Genomic DNA, 26,772 nt, shown 5'->3' with positions numbered 1-26,772 from the left:
CCTCTATGTTGTGCCGAGCAATGATCACCCTACTCAAACCCACGTATCCACCCTATACCCGTAACCCAACAACCCCTCCCTTAACCTTACTTTTTAGGACACTACGGGCAATTTAGCATGGCCAATCCACCTAACCCGCACATCTTTGGACTGTGGGAGGAAACCGGAGGAAACCCACGCACGCACGGGGAGGACGTGCAGACTCCGCACAGACAGTGACCCAGCCGGGAATCGAACCTGGGACCCTGGAGCTGTGAAGCATTTATGCTAACCACCATGCTACCGGGAAGTTGGTAGCGTCCATTATCAAGGATTTCATAGCACAGCATTTGGAAAGCAGTGGTGTAATCAGACAAAGTCAGCATGGATTTATGAAAGGGAAATCATGCCTGAAAAATCTGCTAGAATTCTTTGAAGATGCAACTGGTAAAGTCGACCAGGGAGAACAAGTGGATGTGGTTTATTTAGAATTTCAGAAGGCTTTCGACCACGTCTCACATAGCTGATTACTATGTAAAGCTAAAGTGCATGGGATCTTGGGTAGTGTCTTGTGATGGATAGAAAGCTGGTAGCAGACAGGAAGCAAAACATAAAATAAATGGGTCTTTTTCAGATTGTCAGCAGTGACTAGTGGGATACCGCAGGGATCCGTGCCAGGACCCAACTGTTCACATTATATATTAATTATTTGGCCGAGGAACTAAATGTATTATCTCCAAATTTGCAGATGATACAAAACTGGGTGTGAGGAGGATGCAGAGCTACTTCAGTGGGATTTGGACAGGCTGAATGTGTGGGTATATGCATGGCAGATGCAGAATAATGTGGATAAATGTGAGGTTATTTGCTTCGGTAGCAAAAATAAGACGGCAAATTATTATTTGAATAGGTGTAAATTGAGAGAGGCGGATACTCAGGGAAACCTTGGTGTCCTCGTGCATCAGTGTTGAAAGTAAGCGCGCAGGTAAAGCAGGTAGACAGTAAAGAAGGCAAATTATATGTTGGCCTTCGTAGCAAGAGGATTTGAGTGTAGGAATTGAGATGTTTTACTGCAATTGTATAGGGCGTTGGTGAGGCCACACCTGGAGTATTGTGTGCAGTTTTGGTGTCCTTATCTGAGGAAGGATGTTCTTGTTGTGGAGAGAGTGCAGTGAAGATTTACCAGGCTGAATCCTGGGGTGGCGTGACTGCCATTTGAGGAGAGAATAAATCGGTTAGGATTATATTCTTTGAAGTTTAGAAGAGTGAGAGGGGATCTCATGGAAACTTGAAAAATTCTAACAGGATTAGATAGGGTAAATTCAGAAAGAATGTTCCCGATGAAAATGAAATGAATTGAAAATCGCTTATTGTCAAAAGTAGGCTTCAAATGAAGTTACTGTGAATAGCCCCTCGTGCCACATTCCGACGCCTGTTCGGGGAGGCTGGTACGATGGTGGGGGAGTCCAGAACTAGAGGTCATAATAATAATCAATAGTAATATTTATTAGTGTCACAAGTAGGCTTACATTAACACTCCGGCGCCCGTTTGGGTACACTGAGAGAGAATTCAGAATGTCCAATTCACCTAACAAAGCACATCTTTTGGGACTTGTGGGAGGAAACTGGAGCACCTGGAGAAAATCATTGGGGAGAACGTGCAGACTCTACACGGACAGTGACACAAACCAGGAATCGAACCTGGCTCCCTGGCACTGTGAAGCAACCATGCTAACCACTGTGCTACTATGGCGCCCATAGTTTGAGGATAAGGAGTAAACCTTTAGGACTGAGGTGAGGAGAAAGTTCGACACCCAGAGAGTGGTGAATCTGTGGGATTCACTACTGCAGAAAGTAGTTGTAATGACTTAGGCCGGGCCTTTGAGATTGGCCAATTAGAATACGAGTTCCCTGATTCGTGGTCCAATGAGGGAATCCCTTTCTGTGTATAAAACAGGGAGTGTCAGATCCTCTGCACTCCTGGTATGAACAGCAGACTGAATGGTCAAAGAAACCTGCTCGTCAGCAGCTGCCGCATATTAAGGGTAAGCCACTGACGGGCAAAATGCCTTTATTCAGAAAGTTGGCCTCTTTTGGCCCTGCAGTGGAAGACTGGGCCCAATATGTAGAGTGGATGAATTATTTCTTTAGCGCAAACGATATAATTCTGGATGAAAAGCAACGGGTCATTCTGCTGACCGCGTGTGGGCCAGCAGCCTTTGCCATTATGTGCAGTCTCACTTTTCCGGAGGCACCGGACACAAAAACCTTCCAGGGATTGACGGACTTAGTAAAAGAGTACTATGACCCTAAGCCACCTCTGATCCGAAGGTACCGGTTTTACTCAGCATTCCGAGACACTGGATAGCCAGTTACAAATTTTTTAACAAGATTAAGGCGATTAGCAAAGGCTTGCGAATTGGGCCTCATGCTAAATGAGATGCTCCAAGACCGTTTGGTATATGGAATAAATAATTTAGCAATGCAGAAACGTCTGTTAGCAGAGGCCGAGCTGGATTGCAAACAAGCATTGCAGCTGGCTTCGTCCTTAGAAAAAGCGGCAAGCGGAGCGCATGAGTTACAGGGTACTAGGATGGAGATAGATGCCCATACCAGTGAAACTGAGTTAAGGGACTATCGCTGGGGGATAGGCAACTGCATAGCCACCCTCAGGAACGACTTGGAAACTCGCAGAAACCCTCCCAAGCAAGGGAAAATTAGGTCCAGACAGACGGCAGTCCCTGCAGCTCGGAACAATAAAGGGAGCAACGGTGATATTGCATGTAGATCCAGAGGCAGTCCCAAAATTCTACAAGGCCCGACCAGTACCCTTTGCATTAAGACAGAAAGTCTATATGGAAATAAAACAATTAGAGCGTGAGGGGATAATAAAACCAGTCCAGTTTGCAGAGTGGGCGGCACCCGTTGTGCCTATCCTTAACCGGACGGCTCAGTCTGCATTTGTGGAGATTTCAAACAAACGATTAATTGCTACTCACAACTGGACATATACCCAATTCCCCGGATTGAGGATTTGTATGCCAAGCTGGCTGGAGGACTCCTATTCTCAAAGCTGGATATGAACCATGCACATCTACAGCTGAAGCTGGACGAAGAGTCCCAGAAATTCTCAACGATAAACACCCTGAAGGGCCTTTTTCAGTATACAAGATTACCGTTCGGGGTATCGTCAGCTTGTGCAATATTCCAGAGGACAATGGAGAATATATTGCAAGGGCTACCACAAGTTGCCATTTACCCGGACAACGTCCTCATTACAGGAAAAACCAAAGGCAGAACACCTACAGAACCTGGAGGAAGTCCTTAGGAGGTTTTCAGCAGCAGGCGTGCGCCTAAAGAGGGAGAAATGAGTTTTCCTAGCACCTCGAGTAATCTATCTGGAGTACAAGGTTGACAAATCAGGGCTACACCCTTTGGAGGGTCGGGTGAGGGCGATTAAAGATGCCCTGGCCCCCATCACAATCCAGGAGTTAAGGCCTTTTTTATGACTGGTGACATATTACGGAAAGTTCATACAGAACAGAGCTTCCATCTTGGACTCCCGACACCAATTACTAAAAACGGAGCAAGCCTGGGAGTGGTCCGCCCGCCAAGACAGGGCTTTCAAGAAGATAAAAGAACAGCTTTCCTCAGAGAACGTCTTGGCACATTACGACCCAGGAAAGAGTTCGTGCTCACGTGTGACGCGTCTCCATATGACGTTGGTGCAGTTTTGGCACACAGGGCAAAACGGACAGCGTTTGCTTCCGGGACGATGGCAACAGCAGAATGAAAGTACGCCCAAATCGAAAAGGAAGGACTGGCTGTGATCTTCGCGGTGAAGAAATCTCACCAGTACTTGTACGGGCGGAAATTCACTATAATTACAGACCACAAGCCATTGCTAGGTTTGTTGAAAGAAGACGAAGCAATACCACCAATAGCTTCAGCCCGGATCCAACACTGGGCCCTACTACTAGCGGCGTACCAGTATCAACTTGAGCATCGGCCAGGAACCCAGGTGGTAAATGCCGATGCACTAAGCAGGCTGCCATTACCGGACACCCCGTCATTAGTACCCAAAAAAAAGAAGAAACGGTAATGACGTTACATTTCCTGGATACCCTTCCAGTGGCCGCACAAAACATTCGTTTATGGACCCAAAGGGACCCGGTTTTATCAAAAATAAAACACATGGTGCTAACTGGGGAGATGGAAAGACCAATCTAGGTGGAATTCCACCCTTACTGGCGCAGAAGAGAGCAGATCACCGTGGAAGACAGGATCCTGCTATGGGGGGGGGGGGGGGGGGGGGGGGCTCGAGTAATAGTTCTAAGTCAAGGCCGTCAAGCCATACTGGCTGAACTACATCATGGGCACCCTGGAGTCTCCAAAATGAATATGCTGTCCAGAAGCTATGTCTGGTGGCCGGGCCTGGACACAGACATAGCAACATTGGTAGGTCGGTGCCAAGAATGCCAACAAGGGCAGAAGGTGCCACCGGCAGCCCCCCCATGGGAATGGCCAGGTTGACCATGGTCGGGACTTCATGTCGATTCTGCAGGCCTGTTTATGGGTTCAATGTTTTTATAATCACACAAGGACGGCACCATACCACCCGGCATCGAATGGTTTGGCGGAGCGAGCCGTCCAGACTTTAAAAGTCAGGTTGAAGAAACAGTCAGCAGCATCATTGGACACCAAACTGTTGCACTGGCTATTTGACTACAGAACAACCCCCCACGCCACAACGGGAATAGTACCGGCGGAGCTACTCGTGGGCAGACGACTCCGAACCCGGCTGAGTTGACTATTCCCGAATTTAGTTGGCAGAATAGAGCGACACCAAGAGACCCAATGCAGGGGCCACGACAACACTCGCTGCGAAAGGCAGTTCAACATGGGTGAAAATACGTGTGGGAAAGCATGTAATAAAGAAACACCTGGACCAGGTGCGGGCCTGAGATTAATTTCCTCCTCCGGAGCTGACTCAGACCAGCATAGCAAGGACCGTGGAGAGTCCTCCCCGACAAACTATTCACGCCCCTCCGACATCACTGGTGAGGACATCGGACTCGGATATGGACACCGTGGATGATGCCGCATCTGTACCCCAGCCACCAGAGGAAAGGGGCGAACCGCCGCTCAGGCGCTCACATTGGAAAAGGTGGGCGTCTAGCCGTTATATTCCCCCTACGTCGGAGGCTGAAGTGGAGGAGCCGGACCTGGCGCAAAAACGAAGGAGGAGACCCATGAGTCACGAGGACCATTGGGGCTCCTTGGACTTTGGGGGGGAAAGGGTGTAATGACTTAGGCTGGGCCTTTGAGATTGGCCAATTAGAATACGAGTTCCCTGATTCGTGGCCCAATGAGGGAACCCCTTTCTGTGTATATAACAGGGAGTGTCAGATCCTCTGCACTCCTGGTATAAACAGCAGACTGAATGGTCATGGTTGTTCAGCTGTTGGGTTGTAAATAAAAGGAATTCTGGTGACGGGACTTCTGCCTCCGTGGACATTTGAGGCCAAAATGTTGTGTAATTTCAAGGAGGAATTCGGTATAGCTCTTGGAACTAAAATGGATCAAGGGATATGGGGGAAGGCTGGATCAGGGTATTGATTTGATAATTAACCATGATCTTAATGAATGGTGGAGCCAGCTTGAAGGGCTGAATGGCCCCCTCTTGCTTCTATTTTTGATGTTCTATTTTCGGGGTGGCACGATAGCACAGGTTCGATTCCTGGCTTGGGTCACTGTCTGTGCAGCGTCTGCACATTCTCCCTGTGTCTGCATGGGTTTCACCCCCACAACCCAAAGATGTGCAGGTTAGGTGGATTGGCGACGCTAAATTGCACTTAGTGTCTAGAAAGGTTGGGTGGGATTGCTGGGTTACGGGGATAAGGTGGAGGTGTGGGCTTAGATCGGGTGCTCTTTCCAAGGGCCAGTGCAGACTCGATGGGCCGAATGGCCTCCTGCCCTGTATGTCTATGTATTTTTCTATAAATACTATGAATGAAAACAACCCTATCCTCTCAGACATTCATATGCGGGTACTTTGCAGCAGGGGTTTCAAAGACATTCAAGTAAGAACCTTGGCTAATTTTCTACGCCAATCACTCCTCTGAATGAGATTAATGAAGCATTACTGGGCATTAACCATGAGACCAGGGTCTGGATATGGTTCATGGTTTTCCTAAGGGAGAATTGTGTTCAACTAACTTGCTGGAGTTTTTTTGAAGAGGTAACAGAAAGGGTTGATGAGGGCAAAGCTGTTGATGTGGTGTATATGGACTTGCATTTGTTGCAGTGTCACACACCACCCATGAGCATTGTTATAGCTCATGCAATAAAAGGGAAAGTAGCAACATGGATATGAAATTGACTGAGTGATCAGAAATGGGAGTAGAGCTAATGGATGTTTTTCAGGCTGGTGGAAGGTTTTTAGTATGGTTCAGAATGTTGGGACCCTTGCTTTTCCTGAGGTATGTTAATTCTAGTATATTAATATCTACGTTATGATTGGTGTACAGGGCATAATTTCAAAGTTTGAAAATGCGAAACCTGGAAGCATCTGAACTGTAAAGAGGTTAGTGTAGAACTTCAAAAGGACGTAGACAAGTTGGTGGAATGGGTGGACAGGGGCAGATGACGCCCAATGTGAAGAAATGTGAAGTGATTCATTTTGGTAGGAAGAACATGGAGAGACAATGAAAAATAGAGGATACAATTTAAAAGCGGTACAGGAGCACAGGGCACTCAGGGTCATTGAAGGTGGCAGCATAAGTTGAGAGAGCAGTTAATAAAGCATCAAGTATCCTCAGCTTTATTAACAGGCGCATAGAGTACAAGAGCAGGAAGTTTTGTTGAACTTGTATAAGACGCTAGCTCAGCCTCAGCATTGTGTCCAATTCTGGACACTGCACCGTAGGAAGGATGTGAAGCCATTGGAAAGAGCCCAGAAAAGATTCACGAGAATGGTTCCAGGAATGTGGAACTTCAGCTATGAAGATAGATTGGAGAAGTTATGACTTTTTTCCCTTGGAGTAGAGAATGTTGGGAGGAGATTTGATCAAGTTATTCAAAATTGTTCGGGATCTGAACAGAGTGAACAGGGAGAAACTGTCCCCACTTGTGAAAGGATATTTATATCCGAGTTACAACACTGCAAAAACATTTGCAGTTGGAAGTCTTGTTCTTGCGATTAAGCTGTTTTTATAAAACAGAAATCCAACACTCAAGAGCTGAAGCAATAGATGTTCCAGCAAACATTCATGAATTTCTCGAAACATTTATTGAGCATAAAGGTAGCCTGAACCTGTTCATTTAAATTTATTTTGAAGGTATTTTGTTCAAACTGTTTGAAAAGTGGCAGTGCCAGTTGGTTATGATCCTTTTGTAAAAATAAATAAAAGGCTTTATCTCCCCGTTTCAGAAATGAGTCGTGTCACGCAGGCCATGGATCTTTTTACTTCAGAGGGTCTACGGACTGTCTGCTGCTGTGCACACTCTAATTCACACCGTAACTATCACGGATCAATATAAAGAACTCTATATATTGCTCAAGCAGGAATCAATTTTGTTTCTTTGGTCTTGCTATTATCTGCTATTGTTGTGTTGGGGGGGCGAGAGGGGGGCTGCTATTTACCAAAGTGAAAAAAGAAATGCTATTATCAAGATGAGTAGCAAAGCTAATGCCAATTTTCTCTTTCAGACCTCTATAAAAATGGGCTTCAGAGGACTAACTTTGTGCCATTCATTGCTGTCCTGAAGGTAAAGAAAGTCATGTTTTGATGTTTTCTCTTTCTGACTGTAATATTGATAATCAGGGTTTACACAGGTTCCTTTGATCTTGCCTTCAAGGAGAATGCTACTAATAATTACACCACCAATGCTGCTAATGGAATTGCTGTTCGAAAAGGAGAATCGAACAATGACGGGTCCTTAGATTTTTGAGTGGGCACACAGCAACTCGATAGCTTGATTTTTTTTTTCTTAACTCTGTGACTGCCACAGGCAATTTATTAAAAAAAACACAAATGGGCAAGAACGATTTGGTGAGGAATATTGCAGGTGTGATGTTGGGGAGAGAAGTAATTTATTTACTGCTGTAGAAATGCATCTGAATGGAGTTTTGAATTGACGTGTCCTTTTGCCACCCCTTAAGTACGTGCATTCTGTTCCAACGGGTGTTGGAGACACCTATTCTTTTAAGTGCAGACTGACTAGTGGGTTTGGCATGATTATTAGAAAAATGTTTAACCCTCTTGACAGCTTATTGGATTTATGTAATAGTCCCTGTCAGAGCATTATATTCACCAGGACCTTAAATCTCTGAATTGTGAAGAGAAGAGGAATTTGTTTGGAGTTATTTTTTGTTGAGTGACCAAGGCAGGCATATTTTTTATGTTGAAAAACATTTGTATCTGAATCATCGAATCCTTACAGTTCAGAAGGAGGCCATTCAGCCCATCGCGTCTGCACCAACCCTCTGAAAGTGTACCCTACCTCACCTTTGGACACTAAGGGCAATTTAGCATGGCCAATCCACCTAACCACACCTTTTTGGACTGTGGTGGAAACCGGAGCACCCGGAGGAAACCCATACAGACACTGGGAGAATGTGCAGACTCCGCACAGACAGTCACCCAAGGCTGGAATTGAACCTGGGTCCCTGGCACTGTGAAGCAGCAGTGCTAACCACTTTGCCACCGCTCCGCCCTGTGCTGTTCTGCTGAACAGTTTGACCCTTATTCATTATGTATACAGGCTGCTACATTTTATTGACTGTGAGCACAAGAGCAGAACTTGCAAACAAGCACAAAAATATGGTTGTGGGTTGGTGTCTGCAGGCTTCCTGACGCACACTCCGGCAGAAATGTTTATGGTCGATTTTTCGGTTATCTTTTTCATAGCAAAGCTGGAAAAATTCATTGTTTTTTTCCCCAATCCACCCAGCCCTTTTCATTCACCATTTTTCTTAATGATTTAGAGTTAGGAATTGGAGGAATGGGTCATAAGTTGTAGATGCTATCACATTGGTGGGTATTACTAATATTGTGGAAGACTGTCAAAATACAGGAAGACAAAAAGAGACCTTAACATTAAAATGGTGGATAAATTACATAAAATTCTATATGGTAAAGCTTGGTACTTAGAAGATCATAATCCAATTTGGGTAGAGCAATAAAGATACCTGAGAACACATTCATTAATCGATAGGGCAGCACGGTAGCATAGTGATTAGCACAATGGCTTCACAGCGGTTCGATTCCCGGCTTGGGTCACTGTCTGTGCGGAGTCTGCACGTTCTCCCTGTGTCTGTGTGGGTTTCCTCTGGGTGCTCCCGTTTCCTCCCACAGTCCAAAGATGTGCAGGGATAGGTGGGTTGGCTGTGCTGAATTGCCCTTAGTGTCCAAAAAAGGTAAGGTAAGGTGGGGTTACAGGGATAGGGTGGAAGTGTGGGGATAGGGTGGAGGTGTGGGCTTAGGTAGGGTGCTCTTCCCAAGGGCCAGTGCAGACTCGTTGGGCCGAATGGCCTCCTTCTGCACTGTAAATTCTGTGAAAAGTAGCAACACACGATAAGGTCATAAAACGTGCAAACAAAATAGTAGCATTCATTTCGAGAGGAATAAAACACAAAAACAAGGGTCTGGATTCTTCCATCCCGCCCACCGAAAGATCACCGTAGGCAGGAGGCGGACCATGGAAAGGTCCATTGACCTCATGCAGGACTTTCCAGTCGTCAGGTGGGCGTGGCCGGAGAATCCCGCCCAAGGAGATAATGTCAAAGGTCAGGTGGATAACGTGGAGTACTATGAGCAATTCTGCTCTCTGTACTCCAAAATGGATATTGAAACATGAGAGAGTGTGGAGTGAAGATGTGCAAGCATTTTTCCAGAATTGAAAGGGTAAAACTATGGGGAAGATTGAGTTGTCTGGGGTTCTGCAAAAGAGGACACCTGATATAGTTACTTTTACAATTCTGAGGGGCTTCAATAGGGTGGACGTAGAGATGGAATTTCCAAAAGTGAGCGAGTCCAGACCAGGAATCATAAATAAAGGACTGTTGCTCTCAGACAAAGAATTTAGCTGGCTTTTTATTACAGAGTGGTGAGAATGTGAAACTTGATGCCACATGGAAAGGTTGAAGTATTGTAAGAGGCTTGAAGCCTACTTAAGAGTGAAGGGAACTGTGGGCTTCAGTGGGAAAAGATGGGAAGAGGTAATTTTAGTGGGAGGAAAGCACAAATACTGCTTTAGACCACTTAGACCAATGGTCTGTTTCTGTGCTGCAAATTCTACGTGATGGTTACATCGGAGGGGCGGCTGTGATACAGCCTATGTCACTGGGCTTGTAATTTAAAAGTCCAGACTAATCCTCTGGGGGCACGGGTTTAAACCCCATCATGCCAGTTGGTGTAACTTAAATTCAATTAATAAAACCTGGAATTGAAAGCTAGTTGGGGACCATGAAACTTTCAACGATTGCCATTAAAAACCCATCCGATTTTACTGATTGTCCTTTAGGGGAGGAAATCTGCCATCCTTACCTGTTCTGGCCTATATTTGACTCCTGACCCACAGCAATGTGGATGACTATTAAGGGCCATCTGAAATGGTCTAGCAAGCCACTCAGTTCAAGGGATCAATATCATCTTGCCAGTGACGCCCACCATAAAAGAATAAAACAATAGTTGGATTGCATATATTTCAGGGTCCCAAAAACAGATTTGCAGGATTGGTACACTTGTACACATTGACGTTAGTTTCCACTTGTTAAAACAGATTGATACATTTCTATTGGTGTAACTGGGAACAGGGAACAAAATAAACATACTATATTGTAGTTTCAAAATCATCATGGAAGTCTGACTCCCTCCTTGGACAAGCTTTTTCTTTCTTTCCAGGAACTGAGTGGAAGGTGTGCAGGAATAACATGCTGCAATTCTTGGTGAGATGGGGAAACTGGGTTAATTTATCTCCATTCTTTGGGAAATTACTCCTGAAAATCCATTGCACAGAATCACAGAATAATACAGCACAGGAGAGACCCTTTGGCTCATCGAGTCTACACTGACGCATGAAAAAATACCTGACCTGCTTACCTAATCTTGTTTGTCAGCACTTAGCCCATACCCTTAAATGTTATGATGTGCCAAGTGCTCATCCAGGTATTTTTTTAAAGGATGTGAGGCAACCCGCCTCCCAGACAGTACATTCCAGACCACCTCTGGGTAAAAAGGTTTTTCCTCAAATCCCCCCTAAACCTGCCCTGACCTTGAACTTGTGTCCTGGCAACTGACCTTTCAACTAAGGGAAGTAGCTGCTCCCTATCCACCCTGTCCATCCATGCCGCTCATAAACGTACATCTCGATCAAGTCGTCCCTCAGTCTTCTCTACTCCAGCAAAAACCACCCAAGCCTATCCAACCTCTCTTCATAACTTAAAATGTTCCATCCACAGGCAACATCCTGGTGAATCACCTCTGCACCCACTCCAGTACTATTACATCCTTATGCTCGCAGGCTGTATCTCATAACTTGCTCAGTGCCTCACATCAAGTTGCTTTTTCATGAGAGGTATGGGAAAGACTTGCTCTTCCTGCCCCTACATTCTGTTGTACTGTGTTCCTTTGGCATGTGATGCCATCATGATTGCATAGTTCCTCATAATTTCATCTCCACTTCTCTACAAGTATCTCTTCTTGGAAGCCAGCAACTCTAAACCGAATTGCTTTCTCCTTTCAATTTACTGAAAACTTTTCATTCCAGGTGATTTAAAAACAAAAAAAATGCATTTATTTGCACCACTCATATTTGGGTTCAAACTCGATGGAAAGGCACCGCTTCATACTGGATAGTTCAGCCCCAGGGACCAAGGTTTTAAAATGAGTCAGGAAAAGCTAACCTAGCAACAGAATAAAATCAAGAACAGTAAACTTTTCTGACTTTCAGTTGGCCCTTTTTATTAATAAGTAAAAGCAAAATGCTCAAATCAGATTAGATTTTTCTTTTGACTTTGGTAACCTCCTCCGTTGCCAAAAAATCAATCTGTTGAAAGTCTGAGGTAACTTCTGAAGTCACAAAGTCCTATTGCGGACAATTAGAATGGAGAGTCTTGTGACGTGACGGCTGTGAACCCTTTTCCATCATGAGCAAATATAGCAGTTGCTTTGTATGGCAGAACACTGACCTCTGTTGTCAGTGAGCTTTTAAAACATTTAATTTTGTAAAAGGTTGTTTCCAATAGATACTATGAGGCATTCTGATCACATAGTACTTAGCTAATGGATACTGAGATGTTCAACATTTTTTCTTCCAAGCCTCCTTTTTATTTTATTCTCCTGGGTCCGATGGATTGAAGCTTCTTCGTATTTTTTAACTTGGGCACCTCTGTTCCATTAACAAGCATCTTTCCAATAGCAAATGGCATGAGCAATTAACCATCCTCGCAGAGTCTTCTGCCTGGAAGCTTAAATTGAGTTGTCAGATTGCAACCTTATAAGACTTTGACACAACAACAGCCCTTTATAGGCTACGATGACCCAAAGACCAACCTGTGAGGTCAGCCCCTGTGCTGCTGTCACCTGAGCCGAGTACTGAGGTTAATCCGCTGCCGATGTAGTTGCTTATCAATTGACTCTGCGGTGCAGAGTCGGCCCACTGACGTCAATTAAATTTTAGCTGAACTCTGAATCTTTGCCACCTATTTTTATCTCAATTTTCTCCTCAATTCAAAAGTATGTGATGCTTATTTGGCGTCACAAAATTAGGCCCATGTCAATTGTGTATTGTTTAAGTTTCTAATGAAAGTCTAACTATTACCATGCCTTGCCCACTAGCTCCCACTCTGGTTGAAAGGATCAGGGCCCATAATGAAACTAATAAATTTCCTCTGTTTTTGGTGTGCTGATGTAATGCCGAATCAAGTTTTCTGTTTTTAATCCCAGGGCAATTAGTATAGTCATTGGGATTTTTAAGTTCTTTGTTACAGGCCACCTCGGAGGTCTGCAGAGAAGAACCCTAATCCAATAAACGTCTCATTTAGATCATGAAAAGAAAGCATGAGGAGAAGCCCCACAGGAGAGGTCGTTTCCACTGCCTCTAAGCAGCAACACTATGGGGAACTGTCAAATTAACCAGGAGGTCCCCATATTTAACATGCATTTTCTGTTGAAACTAATAATAGAATAATTATTTAATGCAGGTAGAACCTTTATAACAGACCATAAAAGAAATAATAATTGTCCTCCAAAGATCTTGCCATTATGTTAGCTGTCTTGCAAAAGGCATGGGGGAGGGTGTGAGAAATGCAAGTAATAAATAGCTCTGGCTGAAGTTGGTCACAGAAAAAAGAATTGATAATTAGATGTAATTAGGGTGTATGAATCGTTGTCTTCTGTTTTGGGAATGAATAAATTTGGAAGAAAAAACCCTTGTGGTGAAAATGCTTTGATGTAAGAAGAGTAGTTGTGGCTTGGCAGCATAAAGGCAGTGTTTTATACTTTTTGCATAATAGCTGTAACACAGAAATGGTGAAAGGACTACAGCCCCCTATTTGCTTTAGACCAAGTGCTTTGAGGTTGGTTGATTCTTTTCAAACAAAAAGCATCAAAAGTTTTCAGCTGTTGGTAATGAGGAGTAGACCTCAACACAGCTGAAGGAGTTAGTTATCTCGAGTTTCTCCCTCTAGATCGAACAATAACAGATCAAAAAATTGAACTCCCCGTCTTAAAAAGTGATTCAGGCCCAAGGTAGAGTTTGGAGGTGGAAAAAGTGTTTTAACTTGACTTTTTACAAGCTTGTGTCTTGCATGCAGTAATATAGTGGGCAAATATGACTTTTAAAGGAAAGTACCAATACTGCCCACGGGGATGTAAACCTGTTCCATTTTCTTTGTTGCTGTGGGTGGGTTTGAGCATTCTCACTGTGGAAATGGTGATTTTATTACAAAAAACCAACTGCACATCACGCTGCTATTTTGGCTTCTTCCTATGTGATCACTGTGTATAAAGGGAAAATAAGTGTAGACGGTTGTTCCAGCACTGATTAGAATTGGTTCCTTGTGCAAACATAGCAACTGAGGACTATTAATTCTTCCCCTGGTTTTACTAATTTGCTGCTGTTTCTGTTCATGTCTTGCCTTGCAAGTACAGAGAAATAAAGGTTTGTTATAAGAGCTCTAGAAGGAATTGTGTTTGAAATTTACAGATAGATATTAAAATTTTAGAAGCTTCGGGAATGACTTACTGCAACATTAGTTTAATTATCGTGTTAGTCAAAATGTTCCTTCAGTGTTGCTCTATAAGTTTGTTATTTTATTGAATCCTCTGATCTACAATCACAATGCTTCTAATATTCTGATAAATAGTTATAGACTGAGGCTGACAAGCACCTGAGGAAAATACCTTTAGTTAAGCCAAAATGCAATAAAATGTTTGGTACTGGTTTCCGTTGATTTTGTCACTCCCCTCTATGTTGGATTTCATGTTGCTTTATGATTTCAGTACACCTAGCAATCAGCGGAAGTGTTTTCCTCTGATAACACACTGATTAACTTATCTGTGTTCCTAAGAGTAAAGAAGATTTAAGGAGTTACGTATTTTATGGGTCTCAAACAATTAAATAATTGATAGGAAACTATTTCCTGTGGTGTGAGAGGCAAGGGCTTAACTTATAGAGATAGGTTATTCATTGGTGATATTAGGAGTACTCCTTCAGACAAAGAATAGTTGAAATCTGGAACTCTGTCCCCCAGAAAGGGGCTGTGGCTGGGTGTGAGTTGAAAATCCCAAAACTGAGATATAATCTTTATTAGTGTCACAAGTAGGCTTACATTAATACTGCAATGAAGTTACTGTGAAAAGCCCCTCTCGTCACACTCCAGCGCCTGATCAGGTACACTGAGGGAGAATTTAGAATGTCCAATTCATGTAACAGCATGTCGTTTGTGACTTGTGGGAGGAAACCGGAGCACCCGGAGGAAACCCACGCAGACACTGGGAGAATGTGCAGACTCCGCACAGACAGTGACCCAAGCTGGGAATTAAGCAACTGTGCCAACCACTGTGCTACCCTGCCGCCCACCAGATTGGTAGTAGCATCTCCCGACCAAAATAAATTTGGTGTAAATGTGCAGATCAGCTCATGATCTAAATAGATGGAGGAACAGGCTCAAGGGAATATGGTCTCCTTCTGATCCTACATTCCTGAATATGTGAAGAGAGAACATATTTGCAAAACAAGTTGCTGCATCCATGTTTGAAAAATAAAGACTTGAGTTATTTGAAATGTGTTTTAAGATATAGTAAAGCTGCCTCCAGCAAACAAACAAAGAAAAGTACAGCAAAGGAACATTCCCTTAGGCTCCTCAAACCTGCGCCGATCATGATGCCTGTTTAAACTAAAACCTGCACCATATCCCTCTTTCCCATCCTTTGCATGTATTTGTCTGGATGCCTCTTAAATGTCGCTATTGCATCTGCTTTCACCACCTCCCCCGGCAGTGAGTTCCAGGCACTCACCACCCTCTGTGTAAAAACACTTGCCTTGCAAGGTGGTAGCATAGTGGTATTGTCGCTGGACTAGTAATCCAGAAACTATCCAGGATAATGATCTGGGGACCCGGGTTCGAATCCCACCACAGCAGGTAATGGAATTTAAACTCAATAAAATATCTGGAATTAAAAATCTAATCATGACTATGAAACCATTGTTGATTGTTGTAAAAAAAAAACCTGGTTCATTAATGTCCTTAAGGGGCTGGTTTAGCACAGTGGGCTAAACAGCTGGCTTGTAATGCAGAACAATGCCAGCAGCGCGGGTTCAATTCCCGTACCGGCCTCCCCGAACAGGCAGCACAATGTGGCGACTAGGGGCATTCCACAGCAACTTCATTGAATTCCACTTGTGACAATAAGCGATTATTGTTATATTATTATTAGGGAAGGAAATCTTGCCCTACTTACCTTGTCTGGCCTACATGTGATTCCAGACCCAAGGCAATGTGGTTGACACTTAACTTCCCCTTCAAGGGTAATTCGGAATGGGCAATAAATGCTGGCACAGCCTGCAACACCCACTTCCCATGAATGAATAAAACAAAGCATCTCCTCTAAACTTTGCTCCTCGCACCTTTTATGTCCCTTAATAATGGACTTTTCCACCTTGGGGGAGGGGCGGGGAGAGAAAAAGCTTCTGACTATCCACTCTGTCCACTTTGTAAACTTCTATCAGGTCGCCCCTCAACCTCCATCGTTCCAGTGAAAATAATCCAAGTTTATCCAACCTCTCCAAATAGCTAATACCGTCCAGAACAGGTAACATCCTGGTAAACCTCTTCTGTACCCTTTTCCAAAGCTTCCACATCCTTCTGGTGGTGTGGCGACCAGAATTGTACACAATATTCCAACTATGGCCTAACTAAGATTCTGTACAACTGCAGCATGACTTGCCAATTTTTATACTCAGTGCCCAGACTGATGGAGGCAAGCATGCATATGCCTTCTTGACTTCCTAATCCACCTGCGTTGTCATTTTCAGTGATCTGTGGACCTGTATGCCCCGATCTCTCTACCTGTCAATACCTCCTAAGGGTTCTAACATTTACTGTGTAGTTCCCACCTGTATTAGACCTTCGAAAATGCATCACCTCACATTTGTCCGGATTAAACTCCATCTGCCATTTCTCCGCCCAAGTCTCCAGCCGATCTGTATCCTCTGATAATCCTCATCACTATCCACAACTCCACGAACCTTTGTGTCATCTGCAAACTTACTAATCAGACCAGTTACATTTTTCTCCAAATCATCTATATAGAATACAAACATCAAAGGTCCAAGCACTGATCTCTGCGGAACACCACGAGTCCTAGCCCTCCATTCAAAAAGCACCCTTCCAGTGCTACCCTCTGTCTTCTGTCACCGAGCCACTTCTGTTTTCATAGAATTTACAGTGCAGAAGGAGGCCATTTGGCCCATCAAGTCTGCACCGGCCCTTAGGAAAGAGCACCCCACTTAAGCACATGCCTCCACCCTATCCCTGTAACCCACCAACCCCACCAAACACTAAGGGAAATTTATCATCTCCAATCCACCTAACCTGCACATCTTTGGACTGTGGGAGGAAACCGGAGCACCCGGAGGAAACCCAAGCAGACACTGGGAGAATGTGCAGACTCCGCACAGTGACCCAAGCTGGGAATCGAACCTGGGACCCTGGAGCTAGGAAGCAATTGTGCTAACCACTGTGCTACCATGCTACCGTTCTGTATCTATCTTTCCAGCTCACCACTGATCCCATGTGACATCACCTTTTGTACCAGTCAAAAGGTCTCGTATCCTTTCACTCATACCTACATGATGGAGTCACGACGTCTCCTCATGATCTTTCCTCCCACAGTCACACGAGGAGTATTTCAATGTTTCAACCTTGACCCTCAATCATTGGCTCAGATTTTATTGTTGTAGGGCTTATAACGTTTGCCAGAGATTAAGACTTACCCTTGACAAATTGTGAAAGATAATATCACAAGTGCAAAGGGCATGCACATTTGCATCTATGGAACATTGTTGGCTTTATGCTCTTCTCCCTATGGATGCTAAACCCAATTCCCCGCATAGATCGCTTTTAAGATTGATTTCTTTGACGGTCCCTGCCAGCACGCATTTCCCCATTCTTCACAAACTTCAACTAATCCTGAACTTTACTACAAGTCCCATCATTGGTATCCTTGACAAGTTGCCCTGGTTCCCTGTGTTTAGCAAATTAATTTCAAGATCCTCTTGTCATCTTCAAATCAATTTAAGCTTCATTCTGAAATTTGATCAGTCTTCAGTCTTCAGCATCTCAGATTGATCCTTCAGCCACTATCTCCTTAAAATTTGCAATTTATTTAAGAAAAATAACCTCCCTCACTATGTCCCTTCCTACCTACATCAAAATGTCTGCAAAAATTTCTTCTCTTCGCCAGTTGAAATGAAAATGAAATGAAAATCGTTTATTATCACAAGTAGGCTTCAATGAAGTTACTGTGAAAAGCCCCTAGTCGCCACATTCCGGCGCCTGTTCGGGGAGGCTGGTACGGGAAGTTCTATTGGCCTCCACCATCTCCGGATTAAGCTCCCTTCCAATTTCCTTGATCTGTTGGTCTTTGATTTTTCATGTGAGGGTTGTGAAATAAATACAAGTTCTTGGCCTTCATTATTAAATGAGTGAAGCCGGGGTGACACAGTGGTATTGTCACTGGACAGGAAACCAGAGATCCAGAGCAATGTTCTGGGAACCCAGGGGATGGTGAAATTACAATTCAATAAAAATCTGGAATTAGAAGTCTGATGATGACCATGAAACCACTAAATGAGTGAAGCCTTCCATTAACAGCGAGTTAAAACTAACATTCCAGTTGAATCTTGCTGTAGGGTTTCACAGTGGTGAACAGTCTGAGCAAGTGAGAAGTGGGGCGGCACAGTAGTTAGCACTGCTGCCTCACAGCGCCAGGGAGCTGGGTTCAATTTCAGCATTGGGTCACCTCTGTAAAGTTTATACGTTCTCCCCATGTGTTTGGACTGTAGGAGGAACCGTAGCACCCGGAAGAAACCCATGTAGAAAATGAAAGCTTCACACAAGTCACCTGAGACTGGAATTGACCCCTGGCGCTGTGAGGCAGCAGTGCTAACCATTGTGCCACCATGCCGCCCACAAGTCCCTCCCACAGTCCAAAGATGTGCAGATTAGGTGGATTGGCCATGCTAAATTGTCCCTTGGTACCAACTGGTATTGGGTTATGGGGATAGAGTGGGGGCATGGGCCTGAGGAGGGTGCCCTTTCAGGGGGTGAGCAGACTCGATGGGCTGAATGGCCTCCTGCACTGTCGTGATTCTCTAAATTGGGGGGGAAAACATTTTACAGTAACCTTCCATTTTACAAAGTGTAACATAACTTTTGATGTGACTAGATCTTGAATATTATTTCCCTATTATTTGCAAGTGTTAAAACAAGAAAGTGAGTAATAATTTGAAGACAACACTTGTTTAGCAGATTAGCTTTTAACCTTGCTTTGGTCACTAGTGAAAACTAAATAAAGAGATCTAATAAGAGATGTTCAGAATTGAGGTTGATGAAATAAATGGAAAAAATTGTCGCTTTATTAGAAGTCATAACTTTAAAATCATAAAAGGGAAAAGTTTTGAGATTTGTATTTTCATTCAGAGGTGTCAGGATGTGGAATGCTTCTCCAGAAAACAGGTCGGAAACAGATTTTCTCATAGCTTTTTCAAATAAATTGGATATGTTTTGAAAAGTAAAAAGGTTTAAAAGGGGAAATGACAAGAGAATGGGCAGTTTCAGCGACCCCATGCAGGCGTGATGAGCTGAATAGCTTCCCGCCCTTATTTTGAGGAACCTTAATAGAATATTGCAGTACATCTTTAAAGAAACTAAACTGCACAACCTGCTTATTAAAGTGAAACCATCTCAAACTCATCATATTATGGCTTTCTGGAACTTGTAGCTTGTCTGTGGGGAGATTTTGTATCCCAAAACAAAGAGAGTGCGGGGATACTGACAAAGCATTGCAGTGCCTCACTTAAATGGGATTATATGTATTCATGTCTCATGCAGGGTTCCAGTAGTTGACTTGGCAATCTTCATTTATGCATTTTGAGCACTTCACTATGCAATTATGAATGATTCAAAGAATCAGTTCTTAACCACCTAAATTTTAAAGGCTGATTAGGACAAGGATTGATAGTATAGTAGGTGGAACTTGTCGCAGCGTTATTTCTGGAATCATTATTAATCATTGCTGGTCAGAAGCGTTTCTGTATATTGCTGACTGTCATCAGCTGCGATAGTTAACCCTTAGGATGCCAGTCACCCCATTTTGAAAACACTTAATCTCCAAATATCCAACTGGGATACAAGACTTCTAAATTGGTTGTTTGGATAACATGTACACGTTAGAAAGGCTTTAATGCAGATAGCTTGAAAATGATTCTCACTATTTAAATGGGTTCCCTTCCTGCAAACTTAAAAAATGCTTTCCTGTGAGAATGAGGAGTCTCCTTCCTGCATAGTTTTGACACCTTTGCATTTGAATAACTGAGCCTTCTCTGCAATCACTTTGAGCGCTGGAAATGAAATGAAAAATGAAAATCACTTATTGTCACGAGTAGGCTTCAATGAAGTTACTGTGAAAAGCCCCTAGTCGCCACATTCCGGCGCCTGTCCGGGGAGGCTGGTACGGGAATCGAACCGTGCTGCTGGCCTGCTTTAAAAGCCAGCAATTTAGCCGAGTGAGCTAAACCAGACACTTACTTTGCCCGAGTCTTCCCTATGCTGAACGGGGTTGCCTTTTGGAAACCTAAGAATGTCACGGTAGTCATGGCGGTCCACAATCTAAAGCTAACTGAAGCCCAAGATGGACCTGATTTCTATTGATCGTGGCTACAATTGGACCAATAAGAAAAAATGCTCAAGTTTTCTTGGTTATGGAGGAGTCTGATGAGAATTCTATCTAATGCACTAACCTGGGAAGCTGTAAGTGGTCAGCAAGGTGCAAAGGTTTTGTTATACATGCCAGAAGTTTTCAGAACTTGCTTTATCTTGCTCATAACATCACCAGAAAGTTCCTCATTCATGTCATGCAAACTGCAGCTTTGTTCTCTTCATTGCCTTTGCACGTATGCCTAATCTTTTGTCCTTTCGCAGCACAGAAACTTCCATGATCTAGAGTCTCAATGGGTTGCAAAGATACATCAGAGATGAAAGATTGCATCATTGAAAATCACTATAATGCCTGTCAAGAACCCTGACAGCGTGAATAAAAGTAATTCAGGACAATTATTTCCAATTATAGAGAGTAAATGAAAGAAGGGAATCAAGCCACAGTATCTTTTAAAAATCCTTAATACTGCAGTACAGCAAATCAACTTGAGAAATCTGTAAATATGATTTAACCTTAATCCCTGTGTACCGCGGAGCTTGATTTTCTCTGTGCATCTCTCTCTTATCTTTCAACAATTGTTTGTCATGTGAATAACTGAGAAAATCCTTTTTGCAAACTTTTAAAATTAACTTCTTCGAAAACGCCTTTCTCCCACGAGGCATTGGATTCCTTTTGCACGTGGCACTTCTGGGAGTTGGGTGTAAAGATGTACCTAGCTATAGATATGAACAGTGATATACCACGTTTTTAATCTGAGAAACATTTTTTTTGGATTTCAATTAAACTTCCAAAGGAAAAACTACTGTATGCAAATGATCACCTGTCTCTTCACCACCACCCCCTCCCCCTCCTCCTTCCTGAAAGATTGATAAATCGTTAAGAATGTCGCTTCCCAGAGGTAATAGATTCTGTTTGTGTCAGAAAAAATGTAGCCATGGGAAGATCCATTATCTCATGTCTCTTGACTGGTAAAGACCCAGAACGGCAATGCATCCAGTAGAAACACTCATATTTGATTACCATTGTGTTGAGCAGGAATTTGGCATTCTTGAACATGCATGACAAACCTTGTACATGAATGAAGCCAAATAATTAAATGCTGTCAGTAGCATCCTGTTCGAATGCTAATCCTTGCTCAGCTTGTTGGTGGTGTAAGGAATGTATTTTCTTTGCAACAATGGAAAATATTGGTCAATGTGCTTCCATACACTCCCAAATATTGTTCCCAATAACTGTGGAAAAAAATGACAAAACTCAGTTTAAAAAGCTTACCTTCAAAATTATCTCCACATTTGATGATGACGACTTGATACCACAACAACAATCCTGATCGGAACAATAATAGAGCATTAAAATCGGGAGCCTATTTCATTTACAAGCTTGTGTTCACTCGAGTAAAGACATTTTTTCACTTACTGTGAAAAAAGTCAATGTTTTAATTAAAATTCGGCACTAAGAAGTTTTCATTGTTCAGATTTTATTTCCTTTCCCACTTGATGTTAATGATGAAGGTCACATGGTGAAACCGGTGTCACAGCTTTTGTGATTTATTTGCTCTCTTTACCTAGTTATTTTTGGCTGCTGTGTTTCAGACAAATTTTGTAAATAAATCCTAGCTACTTATGAGAATAATTTCACTTGCTTCGATGTCTAGGTGAATTAATGGTGTGCTCAAGGATGGAACAGACAACCCATTTTAGTTTTAACACCTGCCCTCAATATAATCTACCAAGTCTTCAGAAAGAGGCAGAATAACATTTTGACTTGAGCTTTAATTACTAATCATGTTTATTAAGCAGTTTAAAAAAAAAAAATAGTAACAGTGATGCAACATCTATTTTTGCATTAGTTGTTGACAGTAGCTCATCTCTTGTGCAGCAGAACATAATAAATAACTCGCAGCTGCTGTGCTAAATTGTAACTCCTATTCTCAAAGCAATTTTTCTGTTTTTGTCAGTATTTATGGAGGATATTTGTCGTAACTATTCTCCTAAAAGGCACAGGCAGACTTTGGGGAAAAAAAGTGACCATAATCCATTCAGTTCAAATAACAACCGGTTCATCTTGTTTTAAGTTGCCAGTCAAACACACAGCAACATGGAAGGATTTATGGCACAGAAGGAGGCCATTTGACTCATTGTGTTCCTGCCGGCTGAAAAAGGCCTAACCAAATGTGCTAACCATCACGAGGATCACTTATCGATCTCCTTGTGGGGCTCGTGGAGTATGCGTTCCCATGGTAACAGACGGAGGCCCGCCCAGCTGGGACTCGTTACCGAGCCCTATAAATGGCGTCCCAGACCAGACTGGGAGTTCTGATAGTCCTGGGCTGGGATACTTGTGTTGTACACCACGGGTGCAGTTTCACTTTTGAGTTTAGAATAAATCTGTTTGAATCTTCCTCTTCTTGTCTCCTGGATTACTCCATCAATCCAACCCCACGTTCCAGCTCTTGGTCTGTGGCCCTGTGGATTATGCTACTTCCACTGCATATCCACAAGTATTTTTAAAATGTGATGAGGATTTTTGCTTCTACCAATTTTACAAACAGCGCGTTCCAGATCACACCACCCTCTGGGTGAAAATAATTACTCCTTAATTCTCTTTTAATCCTTCTACCAATCCCTTTAAATCTGTGCCCCGTGGTTATTGATTTCTCTGCTAAAGTAAATAGGTCCTTCTAAACCACTCTCCCTCAGCCCTCATAACTTTATATACACCAATTAAATCTTTCTTCAGTCTCCACGGTTCCAAGTAAAACGAGCCCAGTTTGTCCAATCTTCATAGCTAAAATGTTCTATTCCTTTTTTAAAAAAAAACGTAAAGTTCCCAATTCATTTTTTTTACAATTAAGGGGAAATTTAGCATGACCAATCCACCTACCCTGTACATCTTTGGGTTGTGGGGATGAGACCCACACAGTCACAGGGAGACTGTGCAAACTCCACACAGACAGTGACCCGGGGCCGGGATCGAACCCGGGTCCTCGGTGCCGTGAGACAGTGGTGCTAACCACTGTGCAACCATGCCACCCCATTATGTCTATTTCTGACAAACTTCTTGTCAATCGCTTTTGTACTCTTTCTAATGTGATCACACCCTTCCTGCAATATACTGTCTAGAATTCTATGCAGTTCTAGAATAACCTCCCTCCTTTTGTACTCTAGGCTTTAGCCAATAAAGGGCAGTATCCCATATGCCTTCTTGAACACCTTAGCTTTTGTTCTTTTATCTTCAGGGATCTGCAGACTAAAACTCTGAAGGTCACTTCGTTCCTCTACAATTTTCTGAAGCACATCATTTATTGTATATTTCCTTGTCCTCCCTTTGCACTAATTCCATTTGTCCCTTTTGTGTCCACCATTGATAGCTTCTTCCAAATCTTTAACCACACGGCCAAATTTCATATAATCTGCAAGCTTCTTTCTCATTTAAATTTAAGTTTAAATCGTGGATATACCCCAAACAGCAGGGGAGTCAATATTGAGCCTTGCGGAACCCCACTAGAAACAACCTTCCAGTCACAAAAGCTCCCTGTGGCATAAATTGACCCTTGGCTTCCTTACCTGATCCTGATTTGAAGAGGCATTGCCTTGGAGTAAACAATGGGGAACTTTCGGCCCCCCAAGCTATCGGCCCCGGGTAAAAAAGGATCAAGGCTTCAACAGATTGCTTTTGTTTACAGAGAACGGGTCCCTGAGTATGAATGTATGTCGCCCCCAGCAAGCGTAACTGAGCCACGTTACAAACTCAACTGATCATCTTAAATTGGTTGTTGGTGTAGCTATTAGCACATTTGGGGTTGTTCAATCGCAGAATCACAGCTAACCGTGGACACAGAGGTTCCAACAGCACCATGTATTATAAAATTGGCCTTATCGGCAATCTCAGAAATAGGACATGAACCATTTGCTCACCATGCAATCTTGACGCTGGGATAGGGCACATCAAACCTATCCTGTGGGACAATGGCTACCCAATCAGATCATTGCTCGCTGTGTATTGCAAATAGTCACAAATGGGCCCCAAGGCCCCCACTTTCAGACTTAACTAATTTAGTGGAATTTTTTGAGGACATTACCAGTGCGGTAGATAACAGGGAGCCAATGGATGTGGTATATCTGGATTTCCAGAAAGCCTTTGACAAGCCACACAAAAGGTTGCTGCATAAGATAAAGATGCATGGCATTAAGGGTAAAGTAGTAGCATGGATAGAGGATTGTTAATTAATAGAAAGCAAAGAGTGGGGATTAATGGGTGTTTATCTGGTTGGCAATCAGTAGCTAGTGGTGTCCCTCGGGGATCCGTGTTGGGCCCACAATTGTTCACAATTTACATAGATGATTTGGAGTTGGGGACCAAGGGCAATGTGTCCAGGTTTGCAGACGACACTAAGATGAGTGGTAAAGCGAAAAGTGCAGAGGATACTGGAAGTCTGCAGAGGGATTTGGATAGGTTAAGTGAATGGGCTAGGGTCTGGCAGATGGAATACAATGTTGACAAATGTGAGGTTATCCATTTTGGTAGGAATAACAGCAAACGGGATTATTATTTAAATGATAAAATATTAAAGCATGCTGCTGCGCAGAGAGACCTGGGTGTGCTTGTGCATGAGTCACAGAAAGTTGGTTTACAGGTGCAACAGGTGCTTAAGAAGGCAAATGGAATTTTGTCCTTCATTGCTAGAGGGGTGGAGTTTAAGACTAGGGAAGTTATGCTGCAATTGTATAAGGTGTTAATGAGGCTACACCTGGAGTATTGTGTTCAGTTTTGGTCTCCTTACTTGAGAAAGGACGTACTGACACTGGAGGGTGTGCAGAGGAGATTCACTAGGTTAATCCCAGAGCTGAAGGGGTTGGATTACGAGGAGAGGTTGAGTAGACTGGGACTGTACTCGTTGGAATTTAGAAGGATGTGGGGGGATCGTATAGAAACCTATAAAATTATGAAGGGAATAGATAGGATAGATGCGGGCAGGTTGTTTCCACTGGTGGGTGAAAGCAGAACTAGGGGGCATAGCCTCAAAATAAGGGGAAGTAGATTTAGGACTGAGTTTAGGAGGAACTTCTTCACCCAAAGGGTTGTGAATCTATGGAATTCCTTGCCCAGTGAAGCAGTTGAGGCTCCTTCATTACATGTTTTTAAGGTAAAGATAGATAGTTTTCTGAAGAATAAAGGGATTAAGGGTTATGGTGATCGGGCCGGAAAGTGGAGCTGAGTCCACAAAAGATCAGCCATGATCTCATTGAATGGCGGAGCAGGCTCGAAGGGCCAGATGGCCTACTCACTTTCTCCAGGCAGCGGGAGATGTAGACAGTTTTTTGTGATGGACTGGGCTCTGTAGTTTCTTGCGATCTTGGTCTGAGCACTTGCCATACCCAGGCTGTGATGTAGCCAGATAGGATGCTTTCTATGGTGCATCTGTAAAAATTGCTAAGAGTCAATGCGGACATGCCAAATTTCCTGAGGAAGTACAGGTGCTGTTGTGCTTTCTTGGTCGTAGCGTTGAAGTGGGTGAATCTGGACAGATTGGTGGTCATGTGCACACCTAGGAATTTGAAGCTGTCAACCATCTCCGCCTCAGCACCATTGACGCAAGCAGGGGTGTGTACGATACTTTGCTTCTTGAAGTCAATGACCAGCTCCTTAGTTTTGCTGACGTTGAGAGAGTGAGATTGTTGTCGTTACACCACTCCACTAGGAGTTTTCTCTATCGCCCTCCTGTATTCTGACTCATTGTTGTTCGAGGTCTGACCCACTACCGTCATGTTATCAGCAAATTTGTAAATGGAATTAGAGCCAGGTTTTGCCACGCAGACATGTGTGTATGGAGGGTATAGTTGGGGGCTAAGTATGCAGCCTTGTGGGGTTCCGGTATTGAGGACTATTATGGAGGAGATGTTGTTGTTTATCCTCAGTGACTGTAGTCTATGGGCCAAGAAGTCGAGGATCCAGTTGCAGAGGGAGGAACCGAGTCCTAGGTTTGGAGTTTTGATCTGAGCTTGGCTGGGATTATGGTGTTGAAGGTGGAGCTGTAGTCAATGAATAGGAGCCTGACGTAGGAGTCCTTTTTGTCGAGTTGCTCCAGGGATGAGTGTAGAGCCAGGGAGATGTCATCTGCAGTGGACTGGTTGTAGCAGTATGCAAATTGCAGTGGACCAAGGCATTCTGAGAGTATGGAGTTGATGTCTCATAACCAACCTCTTGAAGCACTGACCATTTTACACCAGCCCGACTTTGAACATTAATGTCTCACGTTAGATGTGATTCTGTGTTTGGACAGCACTTACTTCACTGTGACTTGGCGAAGGACTATCCCATTTGCCACTTTTATCTGTGATTGTAT

The 26,772-nt window shown here is 43.4% G+C and overlaps 1 protein-coding gene across 3 annotated transcripts in view; it reads left to right on the top strand.

The window, feature by feature from the left end:
• Nucleotides 1–26,772, top strand: part of afg1lb (AFG1 like ATPase b) — a 223,421-nt gene that overhangs the window by 128,987 nt on the left and 67,662 nt on the right. For all 3 annotated transcript variants that reach the window (XM_038799216.1, XM_038799213.1, XM_038799214.1), the window contains one exon: nucleotides 7,691–7,749. In XM_038799216.1, coding sequence (XP_038655144.1) covers nucleotides 7,691–7,749 — 59 coding nt within the window. The remainder of the gene's footprint in view (nucleotides 1–7,690; nucleotides 7,750–26,772) is intronic.

This window comes from Scyliorhinus canicula, chromosome 6 (assembly GCF_902713615.1).
Source record: "Scyliorhinus canicula chromosome 6, sScyCan1.1, whole genome shotgun sequence".
Taxonomy (NCBI): domain Eukaryota; kingdom Metazoa; phylum Chordata; class Chondrichthyes; order Carcharhiniformes; family Scyliorhinidae; genus Scyliorhinus; species Scyliorhinus canicula.
The sequence above is the reverse complement of the archived record's forward strand: the minus strand, read 5'-3'. Positions and strand labels throughout refer to the sequence as shown.